This window comes from Microcaecilia unicolor, chromosome 3, assembly GCF_901765095.1.
Source record: "Microcaecilia unicolor chromosome 3, aMicUni1.1, whole genome shotgun sequence".
Lineage (NCBI taxonomy): Eukaryota > Metazoa > Chordata > Amphibia > Gymnophiona > Siphonopidae > Microcaecilia > Microcaecilia unicolor.
The window spans coordinates 52,794,814-52,807,162 of NC_044033.1; the positions used below are offsets into that span (position 1 = coordinate 52,794,814).

Below are 12,349 nucleotides of genomic sequence, written 5' to 3' on the forward strand. Positions count from 1 at the left end.
GCCTTGGATAGTCCATATGTGATTTAAATGGGTTTTTTTGTTTCGACAACATTGGAGAGGGAGAAATTTTGATTCACATCTTCGTGAGGAACAAAAGTGAACTGTTTAAAAAAAAAAAAAAAAACAAGTGTCTCCTCACCATCTGGAACCTGGGAGGTCAAGGACACCAGGTTGTTCCCAATCAGGGCCTTAAGAAAGGCCTTACCTCTTTTTAGATTATTTAGGAAAGTTCTCTTACCACTACGTGTCAGAAGGTATATGGAAAACCACATCCCATCTTGCAGCCCTTTTTTTTTTTTTATGGCCAATGCTCCTTTCTTTTCCTCGCTGTAGCCAGGCTCATAACCGGGAAGATCTGCAGCTCTGCATTGCCATGCATACAAGATTTCTCCTGATAAGCTCTTTTAAAAATCAGTTCAGTCTCAAAGCAGAGTAATATATCAGGGCCCTCGAAGGCATATTGATATCTAGAGTAGGTCAGAGTTCATGGTACGTGCATTCAATTTCATAAAATGGATTGGCGGTCGAGTCCAGAAAACAAGCCTGTAGCAACTTTTGAACATACACTACAACAATTTGGCCCTCCATACCCTCCTTCAAACCCAGGATGAGGAAATTAGACCTCCATTGTCTGTTCTCCTGGTCTTCAATTTTATCTTCTAACTCCTTCAACCTTTGCTGATCATGCTGATCTCCAGCCCAATTCTCTTTCAACTCCATAACTTTAGCTTCCACAGAGTCCAGCCAGGCCACAAAAGCCTCCAGTTTGCTCTCCAACCTAGAAACGAACTGGCTCCACCATTTCATTTTTTGCTTCCTGAAACTTTCAACAGCTTCACATAAACAGAGCCCGACTGCATCTGCAATGGAATGGAGATGTTGTGCGTCATCAGTATGGAGCTAGGGCGCATACAGCTTGTACCACCATGAAGAGTGGATTCTGAAGAACTGGCTCACAGATAAACCAGCCTTCAAAAGTGTATGGATAACAATTCTGAAATTTTAATAATTGTTGCCATCTACTGATTTTTGATAAGTGTAACGGACAAATGCCATTTCAAGTATTAACATGTCTAAAGACAATCTGTGACTGATGGCATTGCACATCTGAAATTGAGTATCTGTATCCAACAAATTCAGCTGATTAATGAACCATAACATTCAGCATGAGACCCAGTTCAAAACAAAATATCATCCAGAAATCTTTTCCACAAAAAGAGAAAACCACTCTGAAGGATACCACCAGTGCTCTTCCAACACTGTCACATACAAGGTCACAAATGAAAGTGCATAAGTGACTTCCATGGCAATCTCATGGGTTTGAAGGGAAAAAAAAAATCCTTATTTAACCAGAAATAGTTCTTTCAACACAAATACCAATGATTTGACCGCTACTAAATGGACTTTGGAAAAATCCACTATTTCGGGAATAACTTGTATAAAATGTTTGTACGTTTTGGTAGCTTGCCAGGTGCCCTTGACCTGGATTGGCCTCTGTCAGGGACAAGATGCTGGGCTTGATGGACCTTTGGTCTTTTCCCAGTATGGCATTACTTATGTGCTTATGATTTAAATAAACAAAATAAAAAAAAATAAACACACAGTGATCTGGTGGAAAATTTGATTCTCCCAAGATCGATCTCTCAGGAGATGATGCCTTATCTTGAGATGTGTGTCTAAACAGAAACAAATGTAACCATGTTGACCTACCCTTCAATTTCCAGAAGAATCCTTTAAAAAATGCCCTGTACATGCGAAGCAATGCAAAAAGCTCTAGATTGTAAAAACAAATCTACAAATATAAAGTTGACAAACTTCATTTCCTTTTACACCACTAATGATTGTTATGGTATGTCATCTCAGAAATAACACTAACCTTTATCTGTCAAAGCAAGTAGCTTCCTATAAAGGGTAGAACTCAACTTTATAAACCAAATGGCATTACAGTCAACACAGTTAGCTAAAGATGTTGCAACCATGAAACATGTAAAAACAGAACTTATTCAATCTGTTACAGCAGTGAAATATATACAGAAAACTAACCGTGTTCTAAGCATTTCCTATTCAAAAACCTGCAAAGAAAAGAACAAGTTAGAACACCAAATTGCAGTGTAGTGAAATCAAGGATTACCCCCAGCAGAGGAGACACAAGCAGTTTAACATTAGAATCAGAAAGATGGGACAACAGCTGTCCTTTGACCACTCACTGCCACTTAGAAGACAGAGGTGGCAAATTGCTCCCGGGTCCTTTGCACACACTTCCTCCAGAATCTTGTCAACACTGAGTTGTACCAAAAGCTACCATGCTTCCTCTACCGAGAACTCCGAATAGCTTCTTTCACTGTGAAAATGAGGCCCAATGGATATCCCCACTTATATCTAATTTGTTCAATTTGAAAAGTCGCATCTCAAAAGTCTCTTCTCTTCTGCAGAGCAATTTGAGACATATCAGGATATTTTTCAATTTTGATGTTTTTCTATGAGATTCCAAAATGAGTTTTTTTTAATTAAAAAAAAAAAATCATGAATACATGCAATGAAGTCTCTATTACAATTACCCTTCCATGCTAACAGCACCCTGTGTCCTCTGTTTTTAGTGCCAGGGGCTTTTCCAGTTGATCCTGCCTCAATAACATCCGAGCTCTCTTGAACCACAAACTCACAATCAGTAAATGCTGCCTCCTCAGGTACCCCCCCCCCCCCCCCCCAATATGGATATTATTAAGGTGGGACCTGTTCTCCAGGTCTTCCATCTTGTTCTATAAAGCTTTCATATCTTTAGGCGCTATCATACCTGCTTCACAAGTGTCTATGTATTTCTCAACAACTTCTTGTCTGGCTACCAGCCCATTAATATTTTGTTTTATACACTAAATTGCTGCTTTAATGTCTTGGCGGATTAATTGAAACTCTTTTCTGAGATCTTTCTTTAGCTATGCCATCAATCGTGAAACCTGTCATTAGTCCACAGGGAGTCCCTACTTATCTGTGTATATGCTGTAGTCCAGATAGTAACAGCACCATTTTGTTGCCAAGCTCACCACATTGTCGATGCAGCGCTAGCTCCCAACACAGAGTTACTACTGCCACTCACAAAAAAAAGCATTCAAATCAAATAAGGAGAACTGCCAAAACTTCTGCCCTCAGAAAGCCATCAAGAAGCATAACTAAAAATATTTTTAAAACGCTGCACCAGGGCAGAGCTCCAGTTCTAAGCAGCCATTGACAGCATTGACATAATTTCCTCCAGATTAAATCAAATTTTGTTACAACATAACCTCCACCCCCCCTTTGATGTACCACCGATTGTCATACAACTCCAAAAATAATTGACCACCCATGTGCTTAAGAATTAGCAAGGTATCCAAATGGTTCACATTCCTCTCCAAATACTGACTCTGGGCAAGTCACTTAACCCTCCATTGCCTCTGGTACAAAATAAGTACCTGAATATATGTAAACCACTTTGAATGTAGTTGCAAAAACCTCAGAAAGGCGGTATACCAAGTTCCATTTCCCTTTCCTAAGACAAATGCTTAACTGTGTAATAGAGAGTTGGGGCAGAATTCCCCACTTGTTGTTGGGGGTCAAGATTGCACCTATTCTGAGTAAACAATCAGAAATATGGAATAGTGGTCTTATTTGAGCACTACATCCTTGGATCTATCTTCAAAGACACTGCCCTCATGGGGTAGGGTCACCAAGCCATTCCTCACATCATATCTGAGGTCTCATGCCCATAGCCACACCACCATGCAGGATCTCTACTGCAGAGGTCCTCGATGCTGCCTCAAAAAACTGACAGAAAGGGATGATGTGTTTTTCACACTCCTTCATTTACCTACTAGTAGACTACGGTCTTCACATGTGTCCTGAGGAAGATATTGTTAAAACATCATCCACTGAGGTCACGTGACACCATGATCAGGAGTGGATGCTAACTGCTCTGTTCCTGCCGCCTCTTTGCAAAACCCGCTGTTTTCAATGATCTGACCCCGACTTTTCGACTATCTACTAAGCTGCGCTGGTACAGTGTTTAAAAGCGCCCCAAAAGGAGAAGGACAAGCATAAGTCGCATGGTGAATAAATGGCGGCGCCTGCTAGTCCTGCAAGCTCAACGATCGGATCAGCATGGGTAAGGGAAGTAACTGCCGAGGTGACCGGAGCCATGGAAAGTATTTTGGACAAGCGTTTAAGCCCAATATATTCAAAGTTGGAGCAACTTCAATGCGATACGGAATGACTTATTAATGAGCTGGCAACCGATCAGCAACATACCAGAGAGTTGGAGGACCACGTGATCACAGTGGAAGAGATGCAATCCCATATGCATAAGGTCGGTGAGAACAGTTTCAGTACTGTGAGGAGGTCTAAAACCAGATTGTGAGCTATGTAAAATGGAGTAAAGTTGGTGATAGTCCATTAGTTGGTGCGTGACTAACCTCTCCATTACTTTTACCAATAATGGGATTGAAGCCATTGGTCTGTAGTTAGAGACTACACTTAAGCTGGTTTGATTTTGAACAAAAATTCCCAACTGCGAGCCTGAGGGCCATGAGATCTAACCTGCAATAAGCACAAAAATTCAAGTAAACAAATATGGCCAAAATCCGAACCAAGATGTTACCAGGAAAAGTACTCCATGACATTGACAGGAACAAGTCAGAAACTTACAAATTTTACTGTAACAAAAAAAAAAATTGTGACTTGACAAGCTCCAGCCACATATGACCAACTGGCTCCACAGAAAGATAAAGACTGTAGTGGTCCCATGCAGCAGTGACAGGCAAGAAATGGCGCACGTGCACAGTGAAGCAACTCAAAAGCTTTTAGTAATACTAATATGGAGAAGCGTCTTATACTATAAGGACTTGCTATCCTGCTTGTCTTTAAAGAACTCTTTTCAAAATGGATCCAAACTAAACAAGATCATGACAAAAATATATCCTGATTTTCACAGGTTATGGTATCTTTCACTGAAGCAATACAACAATTACCCATAAATAATACAGCATAGTTTTCAAAACTGCACCGTTCTTCTCATTTGTACATCTGGATGGATTTATAAGCTATTCTCAAAATACTTCTGCAAATTAAAACAAAGTAAAGCCCGGAAAGCATCTGTACCAACCTCAGGAGTAGATACCACAGAAACTGTAGTGACAGTAAGGTAATGATATGAGATAGCATCTTCATATACCTGAGGAAGTAACTTATACCAAGGCATGTGAGCTGGGTCGTTGCACTTTCAAAGAGCAAAACACATCACTTGCCAAGGGCTCCCATCCCTTTGGTGGCATATGTAACTATACTGCTCAGGTGCCCAGCTCCAATACCTTCAAGGAAGTCAAGTATATTAAAATGCAAAAGGAGGGGGGGGGGGTGAACAATCACTGCTTCAGTGTAACCACAGCTTCTGCATTAACTTTTCCCTACCATCAGTGGAGAAGATCAGACTTTATAGTACCCAAAGTACACTTGATCGTTAATGCACATATATAATAGTTCATGAGCGACTCAACACTGATACCTTGCCAGCTGATAATGAAGTCTCACTGCGAACATCTCCCTCCAGACCAAATGTAGTTTCCTGAACTCTGAAAATGTGCAAAGAAAAAAAAATAATGTTGCCAGCTTGTCAAGGACAATATATCACAATTTCACTCAAAGATCAGCAAACAAGAGAGCTCAAACTGCTATCCACATAAAGTATAGTATTTGTTAACTCCACTAATTTATATAACAGCAAACTCTGTAATGTAGATTACTGTGTGTCCACAGTTAAGATGAAAAACATATTTTCCCCAATGGGTATTTTATAAGTACTACACATAACCATCAGAAATAATACTAGCTTTGTAGGTAGGAGCAGGAAGGCAACTCAGGAGGCAACCTTCACAACCCTCTGCAAAAGAGAAAAAGGAAAGAGGCTGGGATTCGATATACCACCTTTCTGCAGTTACAATCTGTTGGATTATTTGTAGTAAATAACTAGCAGATTTTAGTACACACAGCTTCAGCTTTAGAAATGTTAATTTCTTTCTTCATCTCTCTCTCATTCACCCCTGAATAATTCACTGCTGAGTCACTTTAAAGTTGAAGTAACAAAACATCTGTTTACTCACAGTTTGTAGTTAGATTATAATCAGACAGGCTTATATATACATATTACTATACATTTGTATTATCAGCTCCTTCCATGTGCTTAGATGGTAATGGATGCTCACACCACCATAGATCCTCTCAGGTTAGGAGAGATCATGAGCTCCATGTGCTCCATGTGCTGCATCTGCTGCATCTAACCCCCACAGGAAGTTGCATAGCTGTGTGACCTCTCTAAGTAATTCACATCAGAGGTCACAGAGTAATCACAGAGAAAATAATAGGTGACAGGCAATGCATGTAAAATACAATTACATTCCAACAAACCCCTTCTCATGCATAACTGTCATGCAATTATTTATTCATACAAAGTCCAAGCTTTATACGCAGATTCACAAAATGTTCTCTGGGTAACGGTTTGGTCATGATGTCAGCTGTCATCTCACTGGTGTGACAATAGTGTAGACTGATGACCCCTTCTTTCGCCAACTCTCGCACGTTGTGGTATTTCGTTGCGATGTGCTTGGTGCGTGACTGAACCTTGTCATTCTGTGACAGTCGGATGCAGCTCTGATTATCTTCCATTATCTGGATTGGTCTCTTTTCAGCTATTCCAAAATCCAGCATAAGTTTTTCAATCCACATCAGTTCTCTGCACGCTTCCGATACAGCCACATATTCAGCTTCTGTAGAAGACAAACTCACAATACTTTGTTTATGACTGGCCCATGAAATTTGTACATTTCCATACATAAACACATATCCACTTGTGGATTTATAATCAGAATGATCCCCTGCCCAATCTGAATCACAGTAACATATTAGTTTTGGATTACTATTGGCTGAAATCTTTAATTTACAATCAATGGTACCCTTTAAATACCTTACCATCCTTTTAACTGCAGTCCAATCTGATTTGGTAGGTGAGCTGACCCTTCTGCTCAAAATTCCTACTGCATTTGCTATATCAGCCCTGTATGTGGTAGCTAGATATAAAAGCTTACCTATGGCTGATCTATATTGGATGTTATCTGGTAAAGGTTCTCTTACTGTTTCATCCTTCAGAAAATCAGTGATCATGGGAGTGCTTACAACTTGGGCATCTTGCATACCTAAACTTTCAATAAGCTCATTTATTTTCTGCTTCTGGCTTAGAAGATAAGAACCATCATTTTGTTTCTCAATTTCTATACCAAGATAGTATGACACATTACCAAGTTCTTTTATCTCAACATTGTGGTTTAAACACTTTACAATGCCCTTGTACTCTTGCTCACTTTTGCTTGCAATGAGCAGATCATCAACAAAAGCTAAAATGTATGCATATTGTCCATTTGTGCACCTAGTGTACAAGCATTTATCTGCTTCACCTTGCTTAAATCCTAAATTTGTCAATATTTCATGCAATTTATCATTCCAACATTTTGCACTTTGCTTTAATCCATAAAGACCTTTGTTTAATTTACACACTAGCTGTCTTTGTTTTGTATTTATGAAACCTGTTGGTTGTTCCATGTACAAGTCTTCAGTTATATCTCCGTGAAGAAATGCTGTTTTCACATCAATGTGGTTGACTTGCATGCCTTTTGAGACTGCAATGCTCAGAAGTGTTCTAATTGTCGTGTGTTTCACTACAGGTGCAAACACTTCATCAAAATCTTCTCCATATTTTTGAAGATATCCCTTTGCCACTAATCTGGCTTTATACCTTTCCACTTTTCCTTGTGCATTCCTTTTTAACTTGAATACCCATTTGCATCCTATAGCTTTCTTGCCAGGAGGTAATTTTGTAAGAATCCAAGTATTATTTTTATCCAATGCATCAATTTCTTCTTGTGCAGCTTTATGCCATTCAGCAGCTTCTTCTGCTGGCATTTTCTCAATCTCATCCCATGTTAAGGGCTCTTGAGCTTCTGCTGACTTTGTTAGGTAAGACAGTCTTGGGGGTGGAAGACCTTTGTTTTCCCTGGATGAGCGTCTGACAACAGGTTGGTCTGACCTTTCCGCATCCTCTAAATCTGAGAGTTCTTCTCCAATTGATTCCCCTTCTCCAACTGTACTGTCTTCTTCAATGATCCTTTCTGTGTCTGCTTCCTCTGCCTGTTCCTCGTTAGATACAGGTGAGTTGCTTTCAGACATCTGCCTTGGTATGGCATTTATATACACTGGCATGTCTATTATGGTTCTAGTTTCATATTCTGGATGATAAGGCTCATCTGGGATAATCCAGCCTTTATCAACCCTTTTGTTTTCATCAAAATATGTAACATGTCTTATGCCAACAATGCCAGTTTTCAGATTCAAAATTCTATATCCTTTGTGTCCTGGAGCATAGCCAACTAAAATGCCCCTTTGTGTTGTGGAATCCAGCTTATGCCTTCTTTGCTTTGGTACATGAGCATATGCTGTACTTCCAAATGTTCTTATGTGTGACAGGTTTGGCTTCCTACCATGCCATGTCTCATGTGGTGTGCGCTCAGCGCCTTTAGTTGGCATTCTGTTTTGTAGGTACACTGCTGTGAGAATGGCTTCCCCCCATAGTCTTTTAGGGAGATTGCTATCTGACAGCATACATCTGGTCATTTCCACAAGTGACCTAAATTTTCTCTCTGCAACAGAATTTTGCTCTGGTGTATAAGCTACTGTTGTGATATGCTGAATGCCTTCTTGTTCTAGAAATGTGCGCATGCTTTGTGAAGTGAACTCACCACCATTGTCGGTCTGAAGAACCTTTGGTTTTCTTTCAAATTTATTGCTCACCATGGCTACGTATTTCTTCAGCATGTCTGTGACTTGACTTTTCTCTTTCAGCAAATAGGCCACACAATATCTAGAGAAATCATCCAAGAATATTAGCACAAATCTGTTATTTCCCAATGATGGGATATTAAACGGTCCACATAAGTCACTGTGTATTAAGTCCAGCACTTTATTACTCCTATTTCCTGTGTATGCAGGAAATGAGGGTCTCACACCTTTTTGAGTAACACAGTCTATGCATTTCTCCATTTTACCAGCATCTGCACTTATCTGAATGCCAGTGGCTAGTTGCCCACTGCGAAGATCCTGGATCACCTTAGAATCACGATGTCCCAGGCGGCGGTGCCAGATTTCCAGACTACATTTACCATCATTCTTCCTTACTTGCGCCATATGTGAGGCTTCACCTGAAATGTTCAGCTTATAAACATCATTATGCATAAAAGCTTCAGCATACACTTCATCATTTTTAGAGATTGTGCACTTACTGTTTTCAAAATGAATCACAAATCCCTTCTTATCTAATGTAGATACACTAAGCATATTGCAAACTGCTTGGGGAATATACAAGACATCACTTACAGGAATTTCTTTAACTTCATTAGACACTTTGCATTTTAAGAATCCAATACCTTTTGCTTGGATCTTAGCAGTCCCTGCGTTTGCAGTTTTAAGAATACCTTCCTCTGGATACATTTCCTGAAAGAAATCTTTACAATTGGTTAAATGGCATGTGCTCCCCGAATCCAAAATCCAAGTACTTTCATTTGAATTATTATTTACCATAGTCAAAGATTTTTCTGCCATTAGAAAACCCTTGTGTTTATCTTTGTCCTTCATACATTTCCTGGTTTGAAAATTCTTTAGTTCCATTGGCTTAGGTGAGCTAGAGGGAGTGTTTTGTGTTTCCTTACACCATTTAGATACATGTCCCTCCTTTCCACATGAGTAGCAAATCAGCTTGCCCTTGGGTGGAGTTTTCCCATAGCTCCGCCTTCCTCTGTTCTTTGCCAAGAAATTTGTTTCATTTCTCTCTGACTTGCTTTGAGAACACATCTCCTCAGAATCATTTATTATGCATTCCTGCCTTAGTTTTGATGTTGTCTGTTCAAAAGATTGCCCTTCAATGGCCTCATTTACAGACCTAAAAACATCAAACTTCTTTGATAGTGAGGTAAAAAGAAATGCTCTTTTCAATGCATCACACATGGGAATTCCAGAAAGTTCTAGCTTTTGAAATGAAGACATAAGATACATAATGTGATCATTACATTTACTTTTATCCCTTAATTTGGTTTCATTCAACTCTGCCAACCAAATTGGTTGCTGCTTTGCATATGTAGTTGCATACATAGTTCTCAGTTTATATAAAATGTCCTTTGGTGTATCTTTTCCCTCCACTAATATGGCTTGTTTCTCTGAGAGAGCTTCCAAAAGCATGCACTTCACATAATAGTTTGCATTGTCCCATTCAGCCATATTTTCAGCTGTTCTGTCTTGGTCTAAGCATATATGTAATCCTTTTGCTCGAAGGAGACATATGAATCTTAGTTCCCACTGCTGATAATTAAACTCAGTTAATTTAGGCACCTTGAGAGAATAGAACAATGGTGAATTTCTTCCCTCAGCCATTTTCTTAGCCTTCTGTCTGCTGTGTGGGGGGAGAGAGAGACAGACTGAATCTTTCCTTTAAAACTTAAGAGAAAAAAATGTGGCTTTTTTTTTTTTCTGCCTGGTAATATTTCTCTTCTTTTTCAATTCCTGGGCCCATAACCCTTTTGTTGGATTATTTGTAGTAAATAACTAGCAGATTTTAGTACACACAGCTTCAGCTTTAGAAATGTTAATTTCTTTCTTCATCTCTCTCTCATTCACCCCTGAATAATTCACTGCTGAGTCACTTTAAAGTTGAAGTAACAAAACATCTGTTTACTCACAGTTTGTAGTTAGATTATAATCAGACAGGCTTATATATACATATTACTATACATTTGTATTATCAGCTCCTTCCATGTGCTTAGATGGTAATGGATGCTCACACCACCATAGATCCTCTCAGGTTAGGAGAGATCATGAGCTCCATGTGCTCCATGTGCTGCATCTGCTGCATCTAACCCCCACAGGAAGTTGCATAGCTGTGTGACCTCTCTAAGTAATTCACATCAGAGGTCACAGAGTAATCACAGAGAAAATAATAGGTGACAGGCAATGCATGTAAAATACAATTACATTCCAACACAATCAAAGTATTTTACATATTGTATACAGGTAATTTTGTACATGGGGCAATGGAGGGTAAAGTAACGACCAGAGAAACAAGGAGCTGCAGTGGGAATGAAACCCAGTTCCCCTGGTTCTCTGGTAATCTAACAGCCATCCCACAAAACCTAGGCAATTTCAGTATATACTTCTGGTTACGGACTACCACTGTGATGGTTACACTAAAAAAGAACATAATAGCCATATTGGGTCAGGCCGATGGCCCATCTAGCCCAATATCCCGCTTTCAACAGTGGCCAATTCACAAATACCTGGCAGAATCCCAAATAGTAGCAACATTCCATGTTACCAATCCCAGGGCAAGCAGTGGCTTCCCCCATGTCTATCTCAACAACAGACTTGTTCTTCCAGGAACTTGTCCACTGTTTTAAATTCAGATATGCTAACCGCTGTAATCACATCCTCTGGCAAATGAGTTCTATTGCTTAACGATTCATTGAGTGGAAAAAAAATATTTCCTCCTATTCGTTTTAAATGTATTACTATGTAACTTCTTTGAGTGTCCCTTACTCTTTGTACTTTTTGAAAGTTATAAAAAAACAAAAACAAAAAACATCAGTTCACTTTTATCCATTCTGTACCACTCAGGACTTTATAGTCCTCTATCATACCCGCTTCAGCCATCTCTTTTCCAAGCTAAAGAGACAAAAGTTATAAAAATTTGGGTGGGGGGGGGGAGAGAGGAAGGAACACGCAGGGGATTTGAGAATGCATCATCTTTTACTCTTGTTTTTGACTGGTTAGTTTGATCAGTGTTTGTTCCATCGATTTTTATTTGGAAATTTGACCTAGACGCTTCATATTCCTGTGACATTCCAGATCAACCTGAGCTGGCTTCTAATAAGATATGGTAGCATGAGTGTTTATTAGCCTATTAGAAAACAGTTCACATTGCGCTGGGAGACCAAAGAAGTACGAGGAAGCTTTTGGGTCAATAAAGAAAAAGAAAAAAACAGCAGCAAAAGGAGATGCATACTCAAGTTCAGATATCACCAAATGCTAGATACACTTCCAAACAATTTAAGCAATTCGACTGGCCACTGGAGCCAGGATGCTGGGCTCAATAGATTTTTAGTCTGACCCAACATGTCATAGAATGATATTAACTTTAAGGTAGTGTAACATGCAAGCCCTGACAGACAGTGATATTCTTGCTGGAAGTCACCATCATAGCACTGTCATATTTTAAATGTTTTTACATTTTACA

At 39.4% G+C, this 12,349-nt stretch overlaps 1 protein-coding gene across 9 annotated transcripts in view; it reads right to left on the reverse strand.

Moving 5' to 3' along the window:
- Positions 1–12,349, reverse strand: part of AFDN (afadin, adherens junction formation factor) — a 414,469-nt gene that overhangs the window by 188,836 nt on the left and 213,284 nt on the right. For all 9 annotated transcript variants that reach the window (XM_030195932.1, XM_030195930.1, XM_030195924.1 and 6 more), the window contains exon 11: positions 5,531–5,597. In XM_030195932.1, coding sequence (XP_030051792.1) covers positions 5,531–5,597 — 67 coding nt within the window. The remainder of the gene's footprint in view (positions 1–5,530; positions 5,598–12,349) is intronic.